The sequence below is a fragment of the Macrosteles quadrilineatus genome, unplaced genomic scaffold, assembly GCF_028750875.1.
Source record: "Macrosteles quadrilineatus isolate MER2022 unplaced genomic scaffold, UCM_ALF_1.0 Scaffold_6__1_contigs__length_79288215, whole genome shotgun sequence".
Lineage (NCBI taxonomy): Eukaryota > Metazoa > Arthropoda > Insecta > Hemiptera > Cicadellidae > Macrosteles > Macrosteles quadrilineatus.
In genome coordinates, this window is record NW_026542599.1 from 56,889,086 (window position 1) to 56,915,301 (window position 26,216).

The 26,216-nt window shown below is 32.1% G+C and overlaps 1 protein-coding gene across 2 annotated transcripts; it reads right to left on the reverse strand.

Moving 5' to 3' along the window:
• Window positions 1-5,230: 5,230 nt before the first annotated feature.
• Window positions 5,231-25,151, reverse strand: LOC128996519 (igLON family member 5-like). 2 transcript variants are annotated; one of them, XM_054421898.1, is made up of 7 exons: window positions 25,030-25,151; window positions 15,284-15,459; window positions 12,077-12,287; window positions 10,132-10,227; window positions 8,913-9,040; window positions 7,815-7,983; window positions 5,231-6,112 (listed from the first exon to the last, which is right to left on the reverse strand). In XM_054421898.1, exons 1-7 carry the CDS (start codon window positions 25,106-25,108, stop codon window positions 5,943-5,945), a joined length of 1,029 nt encoding a protein of 342 aa, XP_054277873.1. In that variant the 5' UTR covers window positions 25,109-25,151; the 3' UTR covers window positions 5,231-5,942. The 2 variants fall into 2 exon arrangements, with proteins under 2 accessions (XP_054277873.1, XP_054277874.1); XM_054421899.1 differs by lacking the exon at window positions 10,132-10,227.
• Between the last annotated feature and the right edge of the window lie 1,065 nt (window positions 25,152-26,216).

Sequence of the window (26,216 nt, forward strand, 5' to 3'; positions counted from 1 at the left end):
AATAATCTCCCAAACGGTGGTTTTAGTAGGCTGAACAGAAATGTTTTATGAAGTTATAAGAGTAGTCCAGTTGGCACATTCTATAGCTACAAAAAGGACCACTTGGGGCTGAACAAGAAATCCATTAGTAAACAATAAAACATCACATGAGCTGGACAACTCGTCACTTACTTAATTAAAGTACGTCGACAGAAGAACCCTTTATTCCGATTTCTTTTTCGTTCAGTTTTTAATTATTTAAAATTGAAAAAAAAAGAAATCGAAATCATTGTGAGTTGGTTTTGTAGCCTTTTAGGCATCTACATATCGAAAAGCGGTCAGTAGTTTAGTGATTAAATATTAGGTTAATTTAACTATGTAAGATGTTAATTCTAAAGAACTTACTTGATTTTCACCAGCTGACAAAAATATTAGTGGAAAACTTAAATTGAAAGTTACGGATTAAAACTTATGCAGCAATAACTTGTATCTAGTTCTATCAAGTTTTTTGCAAATATTATAACTATAGTATGAGAATAAAATTTAATTTCGTATTATGAGACCATATCTATGAAAGTCTATGGTTCAATACGTATAATTTTTTTCTTAGTTTTTTAGCTTAATAGAACAGGAAATAAACACAATTGAAAATACTTACCCATTTCAACAGCCATATTTTGATGTATTGCACTGCACTTGAAGATCTACGTTTGAGAACGAATCAATTTTAGTTTTATTGTAGCTAGTGGATAGGTTTATAACCGGATTGCGACATATGGTTTATTGGTATGATAAATATATAAGCTTTGCAAAAATCAATATAAAATGACAATGCATTAAATAAATAAATAAAAATGTATGGCTTATTTTACTTCTATATACAATTTGCTTAACCTTTATAGAGTAGAGTAAACAACGTTATAAGGATGTTTCAAATAATGATGTGTTGTCATAATAATCGGCGAATATATCCGCCTACCTTTCACATTTCACAAAATGCTAGCGGATTTTTATATGCCATATATAAGGGTTAAAAGCATATTTTATCAATGATATTGATAACAAAATTAGGTATACATTATGTTGACAATTTTTCCTGAAACCCCACTTTTATAATAATACTTATGATGTAATCTTGATATTTAAACTTAACTTTACACTTTTCATCATTAGCTATTATACATTAACATGTTTTCGTATGATTTAATTGTTAAGAATGATCAACTCCCACAAAAAGTTACAATATAATTACGATTAAGGAAAACTGTTTACAAAGTCAGATCATTAACCAAATCTATTTACGAACCAAGCTGCCTCAGGTTCTTTATAATGAAGTGGTTTATACTGAAACCTCTTTCCTCTTTCTAGTTTATCAAATGAGTATATAAAGTGAAGAGCTTTTTTGCTCTTTATATACACTTATAATTAATGACCACAACATACCTTAGTGCTCGTCTTTCAACATAATTACAAGCTCCCTGGCCATAAGGTTCGTGTTGTATAAAGAAATGTAATTTATAAGGAGAAAAACATTAGTTTTACTATTGATAATTACCTATATACTTTAAGGTTGATTTTATAACAGATGTCTTTTTCAAACGTTGACGTTGTTTGATCGAGTGTGGAAATTTTCATTTACCCCCAACGTTCTTTCGTGGTATATAAAGTTTTAGTGAGTTTGTAATTGGGAAATGTCGATTTAAAGTATATGACTTGTATGGTATAGATTAAAATCCAACCATTTCAAACTATTACTAAGACCCTTATACGTTGTACTTATCAACCTGCAATTGAAATAGATGAGTTTGTACTATATGGGAAGATAACGTGAAGTAATTATCAAAATATTGTTTTGCACCTTCAAATAAAACTCCTTATATTCGGTAAAAAGTAACATTGAGCATATAATTTTTATAAGCTAATATACATCGGGCCATTGTGCCTTCAGTGACTGATCCATCGCCACTGGCAAAACACGTAATACATAAAATTTGAACACTTGAAACACAAAATTAGTGAAACACAAAAATACGTTTTCCTTTTTAAAGAGAAGGTGTTTTTTTATGCTTTCTGCTTTATGCTCAAAGTTCTTCAATGTAAAAATAAAAAAAAAAACATATACAAAAATATATCCGTGTATGTTTTAGTTTCACATTTTTTTTGGAAAATACGTGTTTTACTTCTGTTCAGTTCTTACTTATATTTATTTACGAATAAACTTTATTTACTCGTATATAGACATTTAAGGGTCGTTAATTAAACCAAACAAAAATAGTTGATTATACTTTGTTTGTCACTCCGTTTGTTAAAAAGCACCAGAAAATGCCATTGATGCATGAAAGCTTCGATAAATCACTAAACGACACAGCTTTCATAGTTCAATACATAACATGACACTAAATATTGTATAGTACCTTGCAAATTAAACGAAGTCTTATCTTATTAAGCAATGGCATTGTTTAGTTTTCAATTTTAAAATAGGCCTCTTCTTAGTACAGTTTAAGCTAAAGTATGTCTGTTGATTATACAATAGTCCTGGTTTTATTTGTATTACTAAAACTAATCCTTATTCAATCATTTACTTAGTAGCTTTAAGACGAAGGTGTTACTTTGATTCCTCTAAACTTGCATTTGAACGTGGTTCATCCGGTGTGGAATTGGAAAAGAGTTGTTATTTTACAATTTTTACTTCATTTTGGAATAGGTAACATTTTTAAGTACAGAATGTGTTTAACTTTTCAGTTTCGTGTTGAAAAAAAAAACACATTTCGTAATATTCTAATATTTGTACATTCACTAGTTTATATCTTTATGTACAACCGCACTCGTCTGGTTTCTCTCTGCCATAATTGTGCAGTCAAGAAGGTGTGGTAGTTGGGCTTCTCAGACATATCCTTTTAGAACCGAGTCACTTATTTCTGGCATGGGGTATAATCCCGGATCGGATGATTTCCTATACTATGTGGATCGCATTACCAACTTACAATGTTTTTTTTTTATATTTGAATATTTTAAAAATTACTAAAATTAATGAAGTTATTTATTAAGTGTTAATTTTTTGACATTGTTTAACATTTAACTTAGATGATAAATGACGTTCACGTTTTATAAACCCACACCAAGAATATAATTATTTAAAAGTTAAGCCTATTTATTTTAGAAATATATTATTAATGTATTTTACCAAATGGTATACAAAAATTATAAGCTATACAGCAAGATTATTAATTACATTATGATGACGCAGTGATTAAAAAAGTCACCTCCTACTTTTGTCGAAAGACCTGGATCGGGTCAATCATGATCGTGAGGTCTTTACCATTAAGAGAATCGCAAAATTATCATCTTTATACTCAGACTCTATTTACCATAGATGTATAAATAAATCTTTATGCGTAGATTTAATAATATATTTATTAAAAAGTAGATTCGTTAGGACACTATAGTACCTGTGTGATTATTCTCTCCATTATAAAAATAGATCATAAAAATGATTCCATGTCCGATAAGTTCTAGATTCCAACCGCAATATCATCGTTTAAGTGCTTACATGTAATTAAAATGTAAAATTATAATTAACTCATACATATAATTCAGAGTGACACATATTTCCAACCACAAGTTGCCACTGTTTTGTTTGACAACTTATACAAACAGAGAAGGTAGAGATTTCAAGGTATGCAAATATTTGTTTAGTATGTTAAACAGTTGCAACACTCAATGTTTGACTTGATTAATACAATTTACTGTGTTTAACCTCCGTGCCATTCCAGGCTTGGTTAAATACGTGTATGTTTGTTTAGGCACGTTGAATACTACCTGGATTGGATCACACTATTACTCTGACTCGTATTATATGCTACAACTGAAAAGTATGATTTTTTTATATAAAATACCCTGCCACGGCAAACTTGCAAACTAACTGAATTTCCATTTGCCTGATTTGATTTTCAATTAAATAAATTTATAAATTTAGTTATAAAAAGTATCCAGGTTTGCTGCTACAGGATCAAGGTGTTGTAAATTGTGTTTTGGGTAAAATATTGTGCTTAGTATAGAATAAATAAATTAGCCAAGTTTGATTAAAATATAACCACGAACAAGCAAATATTTAAGTTTTTTTTTTTTACCTAAAAGAGAAATTTGAAAGTTCTATGTTTTGAGTGTCAAGAAACCCCAATTTTTCCCTATAATACCTCGTTCCTCAAGTCCGATCATGCTGATTCGCAAACTCATTCCAGTCCATCCCGCACTTTATCATAAGCCAAATTTCATCAAAATCGAACAAACATTACTCAAGTTATCGCGTTCTGGAACGTATAAAACGATATATACATGTTTAATCTGTATAAAGGTGATATTGTATTATCTTTTCAATTACTATATTGAATTATATAATAAGCATTAAATAATAAGTATAAGAATACAATAACGAATTTACAACGTATTATTGTATATTAAGCATGAACTCCATATTTATATAAATTTGCTTATGCTAACGGTAAATGTACTGAATAAATATTTTTGAATTGAGAGAATGCTTTTTAGTAAAATAAATGTGTCATTCCATAAGCTATTTCATAACCCTATTATTATAACCTTATAAAACTGAAATTACAAAACTCGGATGAAAATAATTACAGTTACTTCGTCTTGCCTCTACAAGAAAACAATTCCTCTTAGACCGATGTGACAGAAAGAGTTATGTGTCCAAAGGGAATTAAGAAATTCCTCAAATAGTAGAACAATATTGTTCTATCTGAGATCTCTGTCGCATTTTATATTACGTGCAGAGTATGTTTTATGTATCCATTTAAAAACATACTAACTAGCAAAATACTATCTAAAGCATGGATAAAGAGGTTTAAAAAATAAAATATGTATTGTGCAATTTCAATTTAGTTTAAAAATGTGGTACGTCGATAAAGTTGTATATAGCATTAAAATAGAATTAATACTTGTTATAAATCATTCAAAATACAAAAACAATTTCAAATAATTTTACTTCTGGATTTAAAAATTTAAGATCTTTATGGTTTTTTTTTTTTTTTTTTTTTTTTTTTTTTTAACAAAGATATCAGCAGAGCATTATAGTTTATTTAAGTAAATATTTTGACAAGAATTATCTCTTCGCATGAAATAGTAAAATTTAATATTGGCACCATAAACATAATATTCTTTCAACAATAGTCTTCCAGCTTATTTAAAGAACTGCATGGTAATAAAAACACATTTCAATACAAAACAGCTAGTTTATTATAATAAATGTAATCATACAATACATATTGGATTTATGTACAAAACAAAGTATAACACTATGATATTTTTACACAAAAGTAGTTTACATAATAATATACATATTTACATTATAAATAGTAACTACGTATTTAGTCCGGTTGTATTGTACGTTCCCCACGACCATTCTTTCCGATAACAATTATTTTTAAAATATAAGATATTGGATCCTGTAAGTTATTATTTACTGTGTCTGCTAGGTTATAATAAAGTACACATAGTGCTGGTAGTAACATGAATAATACACGGGTATTGTTGTCATATACTAGCTAAACTAATTCAAAAACCTTCATTACTCATTCAATTTGTTTTAGGGGAAAATACAATACCACGCGGACGAAACGACTTGGTACAATATAATAAAGAATCTCGTAACTAAATCTTTAATTCTGCAATAGTTGCTAATGTTGAGGATAAATAATCAAAAAATTGCATAATATGATGAAAAAATATAAAATTAAAATAATGGAATAGTTGTATAAACTAATGTAAAGAAATATTATGAATAATAATAATTCGTTGCTCGGTTTTAACACCCATTTTATAACACTATATTTTTCCCTGGACTCAAAATTCAACAACTCTTAACAGCTTGTACACATATATGTACAAATCGAAGACAAAACTTTTTGGAAGTTTGAAGAACAGAAACACATTCATTGTCATTATTATCTGAGAGAGGATCCTGAACTTTGCGTGGATCTCTCACTCCAGGATCCCGAATGAAGGACCTGTAGAGTTGCTGAGTAAGACCAGCACAGCAGGATCAGTGCTAGGATGTTGAGGGAGCTGTTGCTGAGACCTGCTGATCCTGTCTGCATCGCTGCCGGCCGCTCTCCTGTGGCAAGACATTGAGACGTTAAGGACAAATAAATCTTACAGGAATGAATGGTGTTACATAAAAGAAACTGGAAAGAATGCTGAACTATGTTAAGACACACTCTGGTAAAATAGACAATCATTTGGAGATAAAAGTTTTTTTCCATAACGGGACCATGAACAGTAAAAGTTTACTAAGCTGATTGTAAGACCCACTTGATTTTCGGAGAGTAAATTGTCTTAGTTTCAATTAATTGTGTTTAGCATTATTTTTTTAGATGTTTTCAGCGATTCGTTATCCTTGGCAGTTCTATAATAAATGTCAAACCAGCGGGAGTCGATAAAATGTGTTTTGTAAAATGATTTATGTACGTTGGTAATAAATAAATAAATCTAAAAGGTTATACAGATAACTAGGCCTATGTTAAGATCAAAATGATGTTGAAGTACTGACTTTTATTACAGATGGACATTTTTCTTCATTGTACGCCTGATTATTGCGATTTAATTATTAATTTTGTTAGTCAGGTTTTAAAACTGCGCTTTATTTAGTAAATAATGAATACTTAATATAAAAAGAGATATATATCAGCCTATTAATTTACTTAAATATTTATCAGGGTTGCAATTGAAATATTTTCCTAACTTTTATGGCTAACAACATATAATTATGCTAATTACAAAAGCTAACAATAAAAATAGATCAGTTTAATTTACAGTAGTATTGCCCATAATCTGACCTATGTTTAACCACATTGAACATACGGAGTTTGCGCCGTTGTAGTTTATATAAACTTGTGTAAACCTAGAGTTTGGTAAGAGATCGCACGAGTAACATCCACATTATCGGCTTAAGTTACTTTACGGTTAAACCCAAACTTAGTGGCTGTGACATGCTATGCTATTTCCACTCTCTGTATATGGTGTCTGCATTACAAACCTACTATACATTTATGGATAAGTTATTTGACATTGTATTCGAATAAATTTATATTTAAATGTGAATTGAAATCGTAATCAATTCCCTTAAGGACCTTGATTACTGAAAATGTTCTTAATTAAATATAAAATTAACTATATTAATAAAAAAACATTATATTACCTACCACATTTTTCATTATATTGATGATAAAAAGTTACTCAATAATAATTGATTGATGATCAATTATTTCGCTATACTGTACATTTTATAATACTGTGGTTTTGTTATTCTTCCGGATTTGTACGGAAAATTATTTAATGAATTTGATATGGGTTCATATAGGAAATAGTGTACTAATCAAGTATGACGCAAGCGGGGTTGTTTGTACGTTATTTGTTGTTGTTCAAGTCAAATCAATATCTAATTTTTACTCTGTTTAATATCACTGGTGAACAATCCATTTCCCGTTCACGAAATGTCAAGTAATTTAGGCCTATTACATTATTTAAGTTAACGAATTAACTAAGTAGTTAATTTATTGAAGCTGGTGCATCCCTTTGTATATACTTTTTAACACAATGTTATCTGGCTTAATTATGACCTTAGTCTTAATAATTATGTTTAATGTCATCTATTCTTTCAGTTCGAAATAATTACAATTCCATATCCCATATTAAACACGTTTATCATAATTGACTGCAATAAGGTAAACATTGGATGTAGGCAAGGTATATGTATTATAGATAATATCACTGTCAAACAAGAACCACTCCGGCTGCAGAGTTTCAGTAACACCCACCATTCAGCACGTGTACTCTGACGGTGGCCACGTCAGCGTTGGAGGGGCTGCATGTGTATTTGCCGCTGTCTGACAGCTCAGCGTTCTGGATCAGCAGATAACTTGTGGTCACTTCCCCCTTCTCCGTGATGACACTCACCCCTCCTCGCGTGGAGTCGTAACTAATCGTCTGAAACGATAAGATAATTATGAGTTATCACAGTTGAAAACATGGAAGATAATCTACTCGTAAAGAAAACAGATGTGAGCCTTTTAAACGTTGTAATATTGTTGAGTGAAGTTCTGTTGCAAAAAATAAAACATTTAAGGATTTGGCAATAGTAATGCTTTGAAACAGGGCTAGAGTGCTAATAACAATGATAATGATCCGTACTAATTTACAGAATACTTTTGATAAACTGGGTCAGTATGATGATCGGGGTGGGAATGTGTAAGATGTGTAAGAGAAAGGTTATTTGTGAAATTTTGTAGCATAGTGGTCACTTTTAACCTTGGTCTGACTATAAGCATGGGCCTATCAATGAAATTTATCATACAAAGAGGTGACCCGATACAGTAAAATAATGGAATTCGCCTATAAATGATTTTGGTTGAAGACTGGTCACATAATATAACCGGCATGGATTAGTATTCTGTAGCATTTCCGTAGTATTTCTGGGCCAACGACTCACCAGTAAATAATCTAGAACATCTATTACCTCGGATTCTTAAAAATCCAAATTCATATATTAGTGGTAGCCTCAATAAATCATTCATTGTTGTTAAAAAAATATACTGTCAATAGATAAATTGCATTGAACGATTAGACTTTCTCTACCCTTATAGAGCAATACAAACAATGTTTACGGATCATTCAAACATTCACTATTCAATCCAAAACTCTGTTTCCACAGCATAAAAAAGATTATGATTACAAATAGAATTGAACTCGAGGCTTTAGGATTCTACAAATAAATAACTGCAAGTAAAAAGTGTAACAGGAAATAGCAATCTGTGTAGGACTAGTAAACAAATTTTAATAAATAAATGATCCGGATTAGTTCATTAAACATGTAAACTATTAAGTTTTTTCAAACAGTTCATAAAATACACACTAACCTCTTCATGGTGGTACCAGAAGATATAGACAGGTGGCTCAGGGCTGTATCGGATAGCACAAGTGAGGTTTATGGTGCTGCCCTTATCCACATAGAGATCAGGACCTCCAAGTATTGTGGCCGTAGGTACTGAGGAACAGAACTTAGATAAGCACTTAGATGATAATCATCCATTTCATAGCGTCAAAATAGTCATGTACCTTTACTCGAAATGGGTAAATGTTGACCATTAGGCATATTCATCTTCAAGTTTTCCCTAGGATAAAATTCTTATATACATTAAGTTGAGATATTAAATTATAAATAACGAGGCTACGATTGACTTTCACTGTAACGAGAAACATTCAGTAATTTTTCCTTTTATTTGCATATTTGTTACACGAAGTGATTTTTAAGATTCAAACCGATAAATTTTCCGTCTTATTTAGGAATTTCCTATTGTCTGGTTTCATAAAACGTAATTTTACCAAGGAAGGAGGTTCTACATATTTTATTTGTCAGTAAATAGTACAATTAGTTTTTTTCATAAGAATTTTTTAAAGAGTATATTAAATTCAAAAAGTTAGTAGATCTAACTTATTTTTTTGTTGCGATTAACACAGAAAAACTGTGTTATTTGCTAAAATAACTGTTATTATTTTTTCGTTACTCGTTTAAGAAATAAAAGAATCTTTCTTACATCTTTTATAAAAAATCATGGCTTATACAAATTTATGTTCGAAAAAAAATCATGTAATTTTAATGGCCAAATTGACCTGAAACATTCATTGCTTTGTGATGGACTTATCTAAAATTATTTTTTTGTAAAATCAAGTGAAACAATGCTAGATCGACGACATGAAACACACTGTGTTAATATTACAAGCTCCCTGTATTTTTGTTAGTTATTATAAAAGAAAAATCTGATAGAAATGAAATAGGTTAAACATTACTAAGATTCCATTGCTAAGTGAAATACTAATTTCAAACGCTAGGTGGATTGTTATTTTACTTCAAGATGATTACTCATTCACGCACGACGACGTAGATTAAGTGCTTAACAATGTTTTAGTTAACAAAGTCCATGCAACATCACTTGGTGTGAGAGACACGCCTAAAAATTGAAATCTACTGTTAGTAACAAACACAAAGCCCAAACCAATGCTAGGACTGTGAAACTAACTACAATGAGTAAGTTTTCAATTCAAATGTTAGTTTTCTTTTCAACACTATTGAATAACCTTGGTAAATATCTCGGAACATTTGCTGATAAGGGTCGTACTCTCTAGGTGACTGGATTAGTCTCTTCAAGTCGTGCTCTTGGATTGTCTTAAGATCTGAAATGCCATAGTATGTTGATTGAACCAAGTTATCAAACTGTTGACCCACTATTTATATGGTCCAATAAGGCAAATACAATGTTGGCGTATGTTACCAAGTCTTGGGAGTAAACATGTTTCATAAACCTAAACTTCAACAATATTCAGTAAACGTAATCATCATCGGAGGTGAACTATAAAAAGCATATTAATACTAACATTTGCATTCTGATTAATTGGTTATTTCAAAATGTGGATTACTTCTTTTCCAAGGAAATTATTACTGCATTTCAATGGAAGTTAAAATCCCTTTTAAAAATCTCAAAGTGGAACCGGATGTCCCTAATCACTTAGCTTTTTTAAATCCAAATAAATAATTAACCCAACCTTGATATTACTGTATTTTACTGCCAAGTTCATAAAAATAACTTATTATTGCCTATTATAATCTCATGCCTCATGTTTCTTTTGTTTTAAATAATCATCAAATCACGATTTAATAGTAAACCAAATATCTAAGTACTGTGAATATAAACAAAAAGTAAATACTATAACTTTAATATAAATAGGTCATAAACAGAATTGCAAACCACCAATTTGGTATATTTTTGGTTTATGAATATTTTAATTTGGTTTATTAACATTTGATTAACTTTGGGTCATTTTAGCCAAGTATTAGTGCTTTATGGTTCATTTGAAGACCAGTAAACGCAATGAAATAGTAGTTTAGTTCGTTATAAGCTAGTATAGGCAGAAAATCTATAAAAAAAAAACACATAATAATTATTTGAAATGTTTCAAAACGCTTCAACTGATCAATTTTGATCAAAAAGATAAAAAGTAGGCCCAAACTTATGAACTCCACTAGAAAATAAATATTTTGCTAAATTTAAATATTTCCTTCCAGTAAAAGTAGGGCCAAACTTATATTTTAATCCTGAAAATCCGGCATCTCAGGTTTATTTTCTCGGGAACACGATCTGCTCCCAACTCCATAACAAAGTTCAATAAACAAACAATGTTTCTCAACAAAGTCTTTTGTTTACTGCCGCAGTTAACGACCGGACATTACCACGTTCACAACATTGGGGTGTGTTATACTTCAACTCGTCGCTTTTAACTTTCACAAATTGAATTTTCCGTTAGTTTTCACGCTACAGTAGTACTTTTAATTAACTTATTTCTCATGTTTGCATTGAATATGTTGAAAATCTGCACGTTACAGTAACCCAAGCGTCGGTGAAGTGTACTAGTCACTATAACCTAACTCAAATGAGATACAATGATTAAGAAATATTAAAAATATATGTAAATTAAAATAAAACTAATTAAGTCTTAGATAGGTCATGGACGTTTCAAAATAGGGTAACTACCTAAAATTTGCACTTTATATTCTCTACATCCTTGACGGATAAAATTAGTAGGAGGTCCATCACAAGGCTTAATTAACCAAATATCAAGTCGATATTTGGAAGGATTTTACTTTGTTCGTAAGCTTCTGTTATTACGATAAGCTAATAATTTGTTCATTGATACATACGTATAACTCAATACGTAATCAGTAGCTAAATGGTTTTGGTAAACACATTTTTGTTTTATAGTCCTTATCTCAAAACAAAATTTTACTACCCTAATTACAGGGGGGAAATACGGCTTGAAAGTTATTCCAACCCAACTTTTGGATTTTTTCTTTAAAAATCACAGTTACTCCCACCATTTACGCATGATAAGAGTTGTTGATAAGCTATTGGGAGGATGTATGTATCAGATTGCTGATGGCGATAATTTTTACTATTCATTGTTTTCTTTTTCCACTCTAAACCTTAATTGTAACTCTATTATCAACAATCGTTCGCTATGAACTCACCGACGACATTCAGGTTGACGAAGAAGCTCCGAGCAGGTTGTGTGGAGATCTGACACTCGTACATACCAGCATCCCTCTTCTGAGCCCACTTGATCTGCAAGGTCCACTCGTCGTTGTCTCTGTGGTGTAGAGCCATGAACCTCTGGTCCGAGGTGTATGTGTAGCCTCCCACCGTCAGGATGTGGATGTCCCGGTGTCTGACCCAGGATACCTGCCAGAATACATTGTATATCAGTTAACTGTCGAATAATTCAGTATTCAACTCGGCCTGAAGACGGAGTGCTGCAATGTATTTGAAACGTCAGCTGTTTTACTTGTTCAATTACATGGGTTTCCTTATAACGAATGGTTATCTACCAAAGACTGAGATTTTACAATATACTTTGACCATGGGAGCCTACCATCTAGTATAGATTAGGTTTCGATTTGCAGGTATCATTCGTCATCAATGTGAGGAACAATTTCCATACATATGATACTGACAATTAATATCAAGTTTTACACTGCTATCTGATAAGCCTGATTATGTGATCTACGCTTGAGTTGTGATTACTTATTATTGCTTTATTTCAACACTTGTACATTGTATTTGTATTGTTTCCATTTGCAAACTACGTGAATATTCATGACTATTTCTACACTATACAAATATTTTCTGTAATAAAACTCAATAATGGACAGTTACAATTCAAACCTAAACGTTAAGTTTTTAATTTTACATGCAGACTTTTTTACAAATCGGTGGTTTTTGTTTTAAAGTGTATTAAGTGAATACAAGTTCTTCTGATAAAAATATAAACTAGCAATGTGTTACAAAAAACTAAATACAATGTAAAAGATAATTTACATTAAATTTACGTACTAGTGTGCCACATAATATCGTAACAACTAAAAGCTTGAAATGTGATATGTCACGTTGATTAGGCTACAGTTCAATATGGTATCTATTCTGAAGGATAATTTGTGCAATAAAACTAACTTTCAAGTCTATTAACAAAACTACCAATTAACAACTTAGGAATCTAAAAATAATAACTTTTACCGTAATTTATAAATAATATTTTAGGAAATAGAATGTTTAACGAGTAAGACACTGTTAATCAAGACATTCATTACACCAAGACCTTTGTAATAGGTTTTGGATCGTTTAATTTACATATCAAGTGATTAGATCAAACGTACCGCGCAGATTGTTTTGCTTGGCACCGAACTCACTCGTTAACAAAGTAATTAGTTGGGTGTCAATGGTAGTTTGACTTCTGGGCAGTGTTTTGTTGGAGGAAGCCCAAGCTATTATCTAGTGTAAAGAATAGCCAGATTACTACGAGTTTACTATGATTATAAAATTGCGTCCAAACGATTGATCATGTCGAAATGCTTGATTCATGTTTTTAAGATTGATAAACTAAAAAATTATATTTCACCTCTTTTTGTAACAACATTTGTAAGACGAATTCTAATAAAAACCTCTGAATAAAACTTAACGTCTATAATATGAATTTTACAAGTTTGACTCTTTCAAAAATTGTCTTTTGAACTGCTTTATTATAAATATTTGTATCATCAATTGGCGTAATGCTTTAACCACAACCAATAAGTAAAGGCGTTGGAAATAATCCAACAAAAATTTAGCATCTCGATTGAAATAAAACTAGTTATTCACATGCCAGTCCAATTTAACTTACATACAAGCACTTGAACCAATGAAAACCAAGTTATATCGTTTGGTAATCAAGGTGGAAAGTAAATATTTTGATATCCACTGGAAAAGTGTTACGATGTTTCTAACATAGGTATGACCAATAAAAGTTAAACAACATACTGGACAATTATTGGGTGACTAACAGGTGGAATATAAACAAGAAATACAGAGGTGGGATGATGCAAACATGCTTAACAGACCACTGCATTGTTTGCGATGAATATAACAGGTTGCGGTTTAACATTTTGTTACATGTTCTATGCAATGCAATGGTGGTTACTCTGCTTGAAACTATTTATGTTTATGAAATCATGTTATAATCAACACGGTTTCTCGATCATAAATCGCAAGTCTTGGTTACTTCATATTGGGGTTATTAAAAGCTAATAGTTTGCAACGATAATTATAGTAGTACAAAAATGAAGGTATTATAGAGTCATGTAAAAGTAGTTTTGAAATCCAATTAAAATTAGGCGTATTTAGGAAATCTCAATGTTTACGAATCGTGTTCGTCATGCCTTTTAACGTGTCGCTGTTATTTTTTATAAAAGTTTACTTACATAACAAAATATATAGTGTGTTGTCCATGTTTAGCTTAGTTAATTAACTAAGAGGGATTAGTTTACTGGAAGACTGTCAATCGGGGTAAAATGTTTACATTGACATATTTGACACAATAACTCATTATTGGTTAGTTTAGTTTAAGACTTCGTCAAACATTGTACAAAATGGATAAAAAACACACGAGTTTAAAATAAATAAACACAATTAAAACTGGATTATTACAATTTTTATTTGACACAGTGATGAAAACGTTCTAACTTCCACTCCTAAACAATACATTTTCCTTTTCTCACAACCCTGGGCCCATAAATATCAATTAATATTTACTTATATGAACTGTATATTATTCAAACAAAAATGTACCTTCAGGATATATTACATGCCCCAAAAAAGCTTTAAGGTTATTCAGTATGTATTAAGGTAGTACATTAATGCAGTAAGCTCACAGAAAACTGTCTACCGATATTATTTTTTTACTAAAAGGTTAAACAAGTTTGATCATTCTATTCAATATTATTTCCTTTAATTTATGCTTCTTAGATAATAATGCAATATTACTATATATTATTTAAACTATTCCAAGGTATTGCAAAAATATTAAACACTTTTAAAGCCAAAAAAACTTATGCCATACCGTATTTAAACAATCAGTATATTACCCCTTGCACTCCTTTTATCTCGCAAAACGACATTTAACATAAGCTATTCCGTCTGTACTCCAAATATTTCATCGACAGGATTATTTTGATTGGGAAAAATGTGTACCAAAGAAATAAGAGATATGCTAATTTGTTAATACTCGTGATTGAACGTTAGTCATAAACAACGGGAGAAGAACGTTGTATTGAATGAAATTCAAACAAAACTACTTATAAGTAAGAATAAAAAACATAACAAAAATAGGAAATTATACAATTTAAATTCTAATCATCTTGACTTACCGTTCTGTTCCCAAGGTTACGGACTCGGCAACTCAGGTAGGCAGATTTGCCCACAAGAGCGGTGACGTTGCGGGGGGTGAGGGGGTCGAAGTAGGGGTCTTTACCCTTGTCCTGAGGTCCAGGGGTGGAAGTCACTGCATCCAGAGAGTTGTGTTTACTGTTCATATAATGACAGCCTGAAAAATGATCAGTGTTAGTATAGAAAACACTGCACATATATAATTTTGAAATCTTAAAAGAAGTCGCCTGTTAATGGTATAAAGTCAAGATATAATATCATATAATATTAAAACGTGACAGGGTTTATTTATTTCACGATTCTGAATCAACCACTTGATGGATTTTCATAACTTTTATGTTGAAAGAAAGATAATTTTGAGAACAAGGGAATGTCAAAGCCATAATTTTATTTTAATGTTTTAGGTTTTTAGAAATTAAGTTTCAAATTTTAAAAAGTCTAGCAGCCGATGCTAACATTCTTCTCTAGCTTTTGGTATAATACAATTTTGCTTAACATAGCAGTTGTAAACATTCAGCTTTTTCGACACAAATTCAGCATTTGGATGAAAACTATATGACGTACGTAGAATTTACTTATTTATACTATGTGTAATGCTGTAATCATTGATACGTTAATTTATTCGGTAAGATGATGAGAGTTTATTAAACTATACACAGTAAAATACTATATGTTTTAATTTATTTTTTTGGGCAGTCTTTTAAATATTTAGTTTGTTTTAGTGCAATATAATTTGTTATAACTAACAGCTGAATAAATAAAAAAAATCCTACAGAACAATGAGGTTAATTTACTTTTCCTACAGTCACCCGACAAAGTTGGCTTCCTTGTACTGTTTATAGTACAGAAAGCTGCTAATTGCTGCATATTTATACTTTTCCGTACGGTTTATACTTTGCCGTACGGTTTATACTTTGCCGCACATCAGGATTCCAACGAAACAACACAAAACAGCGTGGTTCTATTATGCACGTAATCCGTGTACGCTTGGAAATAGGTTGGCAACACTTAAAGATAATAATACTATGAGCAGCTGATTGACTATTATAACTACGATTTAACCCGTCATTTCCTGTTTATAGTTTAGGTATTTCTGAACTTTCTGGACTTTTCATTTAAACGTGTTTAAAACATTCCTACGATCTTAATAAACAAGAAAATACCTTTAAAGCATTTTTTTCAGGCGCGGAAACCAGTTCAAATTACAAAAACATAAGGAACTATATTCTCAAAACGCGGAGCACATTTCTTGCCGAGGAAAAATAGCGGAGTGATACAGACCGCGGGTACTACTTTCTCTAGGGCACCTATTTGTGTTGCCAGCTGAACCTAAAAACGTGTTGTATAGTGTTGAAAGACTAATTATTTATATGCTTTATAGTGACTGTAGGAAAAATATAATGTGTAACACGAGTGAAAAAGGCCTTTGCTGCACTCGAGATCATTCCGCACGAGCCGCAGGCGAGTTCGAGTGTTCGAGAGTAAACATTGCTCTCGTGTGCAGCAAAGTGCCACTTTCACCACTAGTTACACAAATAACTATTTTCTGTAATTTTGTCATTGATTATAGGAAATAAGTAAGATTCTATAACCATACGAATCTTCGAAAATCATTTTACTACTCGGCTTTTTGAGGAAAGGTTAGGAAAATAACAATGATCACATGTTTTAATTCATCTTGGCAGCTTTTTCTTTACTATAAATGTTGAACTGCTTAAACTATTCTTGAATTATTAATAGATACGCTATACAGTTTTGATGGACTACTCGATTCCCGTAAGTAGGACGGGCCAACAGCTCGTTCTTTTTTATGTTGATTTATGCAATTTAAAAAACGTCTATTGAATAGTAAAGTTCCTAAAATATAGTCAACCAATCCTGTAAGTCAGCAATGCACACTTGCATGTGTAGTTTAAGCTGAAACCCATTTTTACAAAGTGAGAGTGGAATAAATTTAGACGGCCGTGTTTGTTATTAAATAATATCACATGTTTATGCGAAGACTATTAATTAAAATTGCAATTATGTAGAAAAGCTACGGTCAATTTCGAACGATGTGAAAACTACTGAATGATCTCGGGATCAAATCGACAATTATTTATTATACATAATTTATATTTTGACGTGAATAATATTAAGTAATTATACTTTAATCAAGATAAAACTTGAGTAATAAATGATGGAAAACAAGTAAGCGATATTTGAGAAACCTCCTGCAGCCCTCTTCCACTGAGTACATTATAATGAACTGACATTTGCGAAGAAAGGGTAAGTGATGAGGTTATTCCAAGGAAAAATAGCGTATTTTACGTTAGCTTTGATCCTAAATTTTCCAAATTATTACTCTACCATAATGTATGTAACACATGTAGTATGTTTTGTCAATCTGCTAAGATAAGACACCATTGAGTACAGAGTAGTGGGAGATGGGACTATAAAAACCAACCTTTTAGTACTAAAATAAAGGTATTTTACATTTTTCTCTTATGGCATCAGTAATGCAATGAAAATATTTATGTAATGAGACTGTGCAATATCAATCAAGGATTTATAAAAATGTTATAAAATAAGCATAAAGTTATAAGAAATATTTAGAGTCTACGCAATGGAATATGCTTTACTTCCCTTTTGAAGTTATATATACGGCCTTATCATTTGGGAGAAAAGTATTAGTTTTCCCAAAAATATCAAAACGACAAACAAAAGTTCAATTAACAGGGTGAAACCCCCCCCCCCCCATATAAAAAAGCTGTTTTGTTGATTTGAATGATCAGTACATTTTAATAGTAAAAGATTAATATATAATATTTTAATCCCTGTACAACTTAACTTTAAATATAGGCTACATGTTATTAATTTGCCTCCCAAAATATTTGGGCAAATAATTACACCTTTTTATATTTGCTTACTAAAGACCAAATTTTCCAACTGTGCTAACTTGTTTGGGTCTCGGAAAGCAACGTACTGTTTTTTTAAACATTCAATTAATTGAAGTAAAACTTTTCAAGTTAGTGATTTGATTAGATAAAAAAAATACACATTAACACCATTGTTGTTATGGCGGATGCAAGACTTTTATGGATACAAAACAAATTAACTTTAAGACATACACTATCTGCTGTATCGATTGAAATTGCTCTTGTAATGTTTTTATTGGATACGACCGATGTATTGAATGCTATATAAAATAAACGATCAGATGCAAATAAAAAAAATACCAACAATAACATATTTGCGTCAATAAAGGATGAACCTACGTAAGAAAAAGAATGACATTTTACGTCAGGGAAAGAAGAACTGGTGACAAACCTTTCAAGAAATATTTATTTAGTTTGGTGAGATGATTAGTAGACGATGTCTCCGTTGGCAGCGCCAGTGAGCTGACGCCACCGTCACATTAATCACCGTAGCCCAGTTACTTGGAGCAGAGGTGATTTTAACTTAGCTAATGATCTTACTTTGCCCGGCTCACTTTGGAGTTGATTGGGTACTTTTACAAGTTTTCCAATATAAATCTGCATCGATAGTGTAAACAGACAATTTTCAGATAGTACTGTAGACGACGGAATAAAAAACATTTAATTTAGGCCGTTAATATTTCTGATATAGTTTATGAACACAGACTTTAACTAGAAATGTTTTTATATTGAAATGTACGTTTTCATTCAATTTTTTTCTTAGTCTGATACGCTCATTTTGGACTTTTAACTGGGAGCCATCATTTTCTGTCTTAGGCTACTACTAATTTCTGTATTGTTTAATAACTACTACTTGCTAGGCAATAAAACCATACCATTAATTGATACCTAAAAAAACCTTATTAAATTAATAAGGTTACTGTTTATTTGCGTATCTTATGTGGTTGCTAAAATAAATTTATGGAATTTACTTTCATAAATACATTTTTCAAAGAACAGTTCAAATTCTCTAAACTATTTATCCTCACATATGTAATAGGTAAACATTCACTTTTATTTTGCCAAGTATATCATATTCTTAAATTGTTTTTGTTATTTTATAAATATCAAAGATCTTATTTTCAGTTAAAAATTATTTAATATGTTTAATAATGTAACATTCTATGAGCGAACCTAAGGCATTTAACCTAATTTTTTTGGGGGGTTCGCTGAGGTAACGTAAACCGTGAAATATACAGTACAACTTGGGTACAATGTAAAATACAGCTATGTACACAGATATTCGAAAGAGTGGCTACAGTTTTTGAAGCCACTTCAGTCCAACCCACTTTTACTATGCAGTCTGACCCAATTTCTGGACAGAACTATCAAAGGGCAGTAATCAACAGTAACATGATTAGCTAGAAACCCTGCCCTAAAGCTAGAACGTAGTTTATGTGTAACCCTCTAATGTAACAAGTTAATACTTTACTTAATAAATTGTAATGTTTTGACCTTCCAACACGATAACAATAATTGTTGTATTACGGCCCAAATTCATAACTCATATGTTAATGTAGTTTTGGGTAACTTTAACTATCAATTTTTTTAAATTAAAATTGATTCAATAATGAAAGTAAATAGGATCCTAAATACAGAAGGACACAAAATAAGGTAATGTGGTTAGTTGTCTTTCATTGCTTAGGTTTTTGGGAGTCAAAACAGCATTATTCTCCTGGTAGGCTAACCTACAGCAAAAACTGGACTTTAAAACTGGCTTAAGTCATAGATGCTTATGATTTATAGGTGCTTTGCCAGAGTAATTAATTCTGGGCCTCCAGTGTTTGCAACTTCCAATACTACTTTAAATTTGTTTTTTCAGTGAGCCTACGTCAATTGCAGGATAGTTTAGACATTCATTACCAAAAATAGTAAACTGGTCCTTTGTTTTTAGTAACAAGATAAGCTTTTAAAGCCACCAGCTTCCTATATAAATTAATTCTTTTGTATTTTCGTACAGTTTTTTGGTGTATCTTCTATGATATGTTTATAATTGTGTATCTTTCAGCTAATATTATCCTCATTCACTACGCTTCCGTCTCCCTCAAAAGAAAAAAAATAGGTTTCATAAAACGTTGCAGATTATCAACGATTCTTAAAGTGGAAACAAGAATTTTGTCCACTATCGTACGAAGCAATGCATCATTATTATTAGTTAAATATGCCAAGGTAATGTTATGTTTCACTTGACAGGCCTTTAATCTCACATTTACAGGCCTCCATTACACAGGGAGAGGCACGCTCACCCTGCTTGGTATGTGTTTTGTGGTGGCAGTGATATATTGGACCATTAAACACCTATTTTTCACGCCAAGACTGAGAAGGGGCGGGTTGGTAGCCGTCTGCAGGGTTTTTGTAAGTCTTCATTTTGTGTATTTTAGGACTTAATTTTGAGAAACCCATATTTATACAATTTTAATGTTTATACAGAGTTTGAGTTGAGGTTTTATCAAGAGGACTATTTTCATTGTGATTGCTTGTACACATCTAAAATAAAATGCATACTTATGAGCAAAAAGAATTATGTGTTAAAATCTGTATCATTTTTACCAAGTTTTGTTACGTTATTTTACATTATGTATTTTTTTATGCAAACGAATTGAAGTTTTTATACATTTTAATAAAATAGTATGAACATATGCATAGAATTTGAACATTCTTATGAATACAAATTAGTAACAAATTAGTTAACACATTGGTTACAATAGCACTCACTCTTAAGGCATATCAGACGAATTAAAAACATTTAAGCAAGGTGAAGTATGGTTGGCAGGGAGAACAAGTACTTCCATCAATAAGGTAATAGACCAGTCCTTCTAGTGAATTTCCCATAATGGAATAGCTATGGCCGTAGGTCTCATGATAAGGCTTTGACCTGAAACTGTCAATATTCCCCCCGAAGGTCAACAGCTTAATACGTTCAAATTCATGTATATAGATATGTGTGTTTGTTAGCATGATAGCTCGAGTAAAAATGATCCTATTTTGATAAACTTTTGTACAAACGTGTAAATTTATGTTTAACAAAACGTGTTTACTAATAGGCATGATCGGCCTATAGTACAGGATGCTATGTGGTATATTGCAAGGAGTAAAATTGTATTTCATTTTCATCCTTAAAACATAAAATTTCTTAATTTTTCTCTAAACCATTTCGTAGAACTACAGATTGAGGACCGAGTATGTTTTATCTATGGTAGACAAAAAAAAAAAAAAAACAAAAAAAAAAAACAGATGATTCGGTACATACAGTGGAACCCCGATAAGGAGACCTTCGATAACAAGTCACTCTCGATAACAAGTGTCATTTTCAAATCCCCTTGAATTTACTTTACCCCAATTCACACGTTATCGCAAACCTCACTCAATAAGGAGTCAACCTTGATAACAAGTCTCATTTAATAATTCCCATGAGAGTCTTGTTATCAAGATTCTACTGTATAAGTGTTTTATACTGTTAACGGTCATAGAGAAAACTCATAAAATTTCAATTAAAATTTTTATTTAATGTTACTATGCGAAAGAAAAACTGTTGGTACAATACTTTGATGAATTAATCAAATTGGCTACTCATAAGAAAATATGTAAATTTAATCGTATCAAACAGCTCTACCTAATTGAATTCCCTATCGTCATTTCGACAGCGAACACAGGTTGAATGTGTTTGCGGTCTAGCGTCTTCTCCACCCACAGATGTCTGTTTCGTTCCAACCGGCTTAGCGTTAAGAAAAGCTGTTTAATGGGTCAATGTATCTCTGTCACAACACATTCCGCTCTCTTTGTGTGTGTAGGTGTGTGTGTGTGTGTGTGTGTGTGTGTGTGAATGTGAGTGTCATTAACTTTAGCCCGTGGCACGGTGCCTGTACAACGTTAATATGTCCCTGGACCTTTGTTTTATCGCGTACTTTATCCTGGTGTTAATTCTGCCGTAAATCAACTCTGTGTTTTGTTCACTGAATGCGATTGTCTTTGTAACGAGATCCTTTTAGGACGGATTACTGTTTGGGTTTAGTTTGCCGACAAAAAAGGATTTTAATAAAAATCTTTAAAATTTAATGCTTTATATGTGGAGGAAAAATTAAATGGTTTACTAAAACTTTTGAATGGTTCTTACTACAATACTCCAGTCAAAAATAAGAACGAATCGCCCTAAACTTTGAATTGTATTTATAAATATGTGACACGAAGCGTTTAAATGTTAGGTTTTAAAATTTCATTTTTTAAATTTACAAATAACATCAGTTTTGTTATAGTAGTACTTTATTTAATTCAACTTGTTTTACTTGGTGCAAAATAGCTTAATAAAACCTATGTTTTGATACACCTGAAGGTTAAATAGTTTTAGAGGAAAAAATGGTATCAATTCAATCGCCATTTCTTTAGAACATGCTATAGGCATTCTATTAATTATTGCAAACCTAATCAGCTATTCCGTGACAATTATAAATACCAAAATTAATTTTAACTTTTCGCAAACATATCTACAATTGTCTACTAAGTTCTAGTTAAAACATTAACAAGGAATATCAAACAGATAATTAAAAATATTTAGATTCATAACTGACTATTTACCTTTATTTTTATTTGATAAGGTAATACAATAAACACACAATATTCCATAAAATAATCAAAACTATAGGTCTAGAATGCTTTCGTATAATACATAAGTTAACTATGCTAAGACAATGTAAACGAAAAAAAACCCATTTATATTATTATAAATATAAATAACCTTTTTATTAAGTGACAGTTTGAAGGAACGTAAATAATTATCCGCAAAATTGGAGCCGTAAGTTGGCGCAGAGTCAGGCGGAACAGCGCCAGACGTTGACTAATCTACCCGCGTCTCAGTCTGTCCCGTGTGTCTGGGCCTACCTAGCTCGGGCTCACTACTCAGGGCTGGGCCTACCTTCCTGTCTACCTTGGTACTTGCACATGCTAGTAAAGATCGGGCTCACTGTTCAGGACTGGGCCTACCTTCCTGTCTACCTTGGTACTTGCACAGGGCTAGTAAAGCTTGGGCTCACTACCCAGGGCTGGGCCTACCTTCCTGTCTACCTTGGTACTTGCACAGGGCTAGTAAAGCTTGGGCTCACTACCAAGGGCTGGGCCTACCTTCCTGTCTACCTTGGTACTTGCACAGGGCTAGTAAAGCTTGGGCTTACTACCCAGGGCTGGGCCTACCTTCTGTCTACCTTGGTACTTGCACAGGGCTAGTAAAGCTTGGGCTCACTACTCAGGGCTGGGCCTACCTTCCTGTCTACGTTGGTACTTGCACAGGGCTAGTAAAGCTTGGGCTCACTACTCAGGGCTGGGCCTACCTTCCTGTCTACCTTGGTACTTGCACAGGGCTAGTAAAGCTTGGGCTCACTACCCAGGGCTGGACACACCTTAACACTCAAGGTCAGGACAAGGAAAAGTCAGAAACGTTTCTGATGACTGCTACACTCAAACACACGCCAAGACACTCACAGATTCTTGTGATTCCTAAAAAAAATTTCAATCGACATTCCTGTCCTGGTGTATAGTTTCACGTGATGCGTCGTGTCGTTTGGACTAAACCAGTCCGGAAAACGAAAAGGGCACGAAGTGGAACTTAGTGGTTAGATGCAATTAACCGGTCGGGAAATATTCGTCTGCTAGCATTCTCACACTCTGGAAATAAATGTTCCTGGTAGGTTCCTCAACGTTTTTTTTTTGTTCATTTGAACATGGTTCTCTATCAAAGTATGTCTGTGCCACGAAAAGGTGAACAGTTACTCCTAAATAGCTCTAAATCGTCATAAAAACGTAACTGATAAAATTAAATTAAAACTCTATGTTAAAAATAGTACGGAATTGGTTTATTTGTATGAAAAGTTTGCCGCTTTGTCAAACAAATCCCGTGAGTGAGATATAGACTGACAAATGTATCTCGTGGGGTTTGCTGCTATTTTAAGCTCTTGAAATGTAGTTTATACCAAATCTGTCAACATATTTCGAACAATCTAAAAAATGCCACTGTTAAAATATCCATCCTCTAATAAAATTATAAGGGTATAATAATCTTTATTTGTTACCGATACTCTAAGAAAAAGCCGTAAATTTAATTTATTGGTAGAAGAGATTAATATTTAAGGTACTCAACAAGATAATTAATATTAATTATTAAATAATTTAAATGCAGAAATGCTTTTCAACCAAGAAGGTTCCCCTCGGCAGAGGTACCTATAAATTCTTCCACATAAAATTATTCACCTTAAATAAGTTGTCATTTCAATCACCGGGTCACATCGTTATTACGTTGCTAAAAAGTATTAGTGATTGATAGTATTTGAACCCGGCAACCGTGGTCTAAAGAGAGAAAGATCTGGGCACTTTAAGGCCAACATAAATTGCTCCATAAGTAACAAGACGACGTATTATTCCGTTTGAAAGCTCCTAACCATTCCAAACACGCCGAAAAGCGTCACACGACAATCTTCGACGATTCCTGGTGGAATATGGACGATGTAGTCACTTGTTGAGAAGTAAATGAGCAGGAAGGGGTTTTTGGTTTTGTAAAACGTATTTTTCTGGCAAAACAAAACTCTCTAGACACTTATCAGGCAGTAAACATGGACCTGTAAATACGTTTCATTTTCACGTCTTCTTGCATTCGATGCAATGTTCTACTTTAACTCTAACTGTAAAGTTCGTGGAGTGTGTGACCGGTCATAAGAAAGGTAAGGTAAACGATGTAAAGGCATAATACCTTCACCTAAAGGCGATGTAAAGGCGATGTAATTCACCTGTTTGTACTGAAGTGAAGGTAGCGATGAGGAGAGAGTAGGGAACTAGGTGTTGAAGAGGGACGTGCAGTCCCTTCATGCTGGTTCTGCCTCTACGACGCCTTCATATCACATTGTCTGAAACATAAACAAGTTTCATCAGAAACATTCCAAACAAAAACATTGGTCCTCTGATGTAATTAGTTAACATTTGAGGCAAACGGTAATATTGTGATCACAGAAAGCTGATGACTATTATATCCTGTATCGATAAATAATAAACGGAAACTTTTTAACGTAATATTTCTCATTAGCTTAGATAACTATGATTAAAATTAAATAAATAGTCTTAGTTTAATGAAAATTACAAGCAGTAGAATAGTTAAGTGGGATCTCTCATACGCATTATTAATATTTTAACATACTTGTTGTATATGATCTCTACTTAAAATAATCCTTATACTCATATCGCAGCTTAACCTTAAACTACGACTTTTGTTTCTAATTTTTTACGTTTAGAAACTACGTCTATCAACGTGTAACACTTACATTTCTTTGTAGATACTCGTTATGGAGTTAAATTAACTACCCTAACACTGAAAAATATAAAATAACGACATCGAATAAGGATAGGCATGGTGGAGGCGGCGTGTTTAGCTTCGAAAATCCACAGAAAGCAGCCGAGACTATCGCGCTAGATTAATAGGTCCAATTATTCTAAATTTATCCCCACAGTTATAGCTCTACTGTCGAGCCGTTTATTTGAGTCTTAAAACTCTATTCGCCCGAAAAAATCTATAAACATTCATTATCAATTTTTATCAGACATTTACTTTACATCGTTTACGAAGAAAAACTTTGTTTTGTGTACCTTTCTTTAAGTTTACATAAGCTCTGATTATGATAAAAACCAAAACTTAAAGTTTATATTTATAAACTCATTATACATTCAGTAAAGTGACTTTTAAGCTAAACACAACCCACGAATCATTTTTCATGTATGAGTCTGAACTAATTTCGTGCATGTTAATTGCAAAGTTAATGAGCCTAGAGTGTGTTTTTACTTTAGCAAACAAGGCTTGATTTAATGTTCCAGCTCATACAAGCGTGTACTGGAAAATATCCCTCATTAATTTGTACATTCTGTAGTTAAAACGTTTGAAAAGAACGCTTCTCTTTCTATGACCTTTAAAACTAATAACCTACTC

What these genes read in the sequence shown, in the direction of transcription:
- LOC128996519 (XM_054421898.1), bottom strand. Translation starts at nt 25,108, where the DNA reads ATGAAGGGACTGCACGTCCCTCTTCAACACCTAGTTCCCTACTCTCTC. An exon ending in CGTCAACCTGAATGTCGTCG is followed by an intron (nt 10,228 to 12,076) that starts GTGAGTTCATAG and finishes ATGGCATTTCAG; the next exon opens with ATCTTAAGACAATCCAAGAG. An exon ending in CAGAGTACACGTGCTGAATG is followed by an intron (nt 6,113 to 7,814) that starts GTGGGTGTTACT and finishes GTCTTGCCACAG; the next exon opens with GAGAGCGGCCGGCAGCGATG.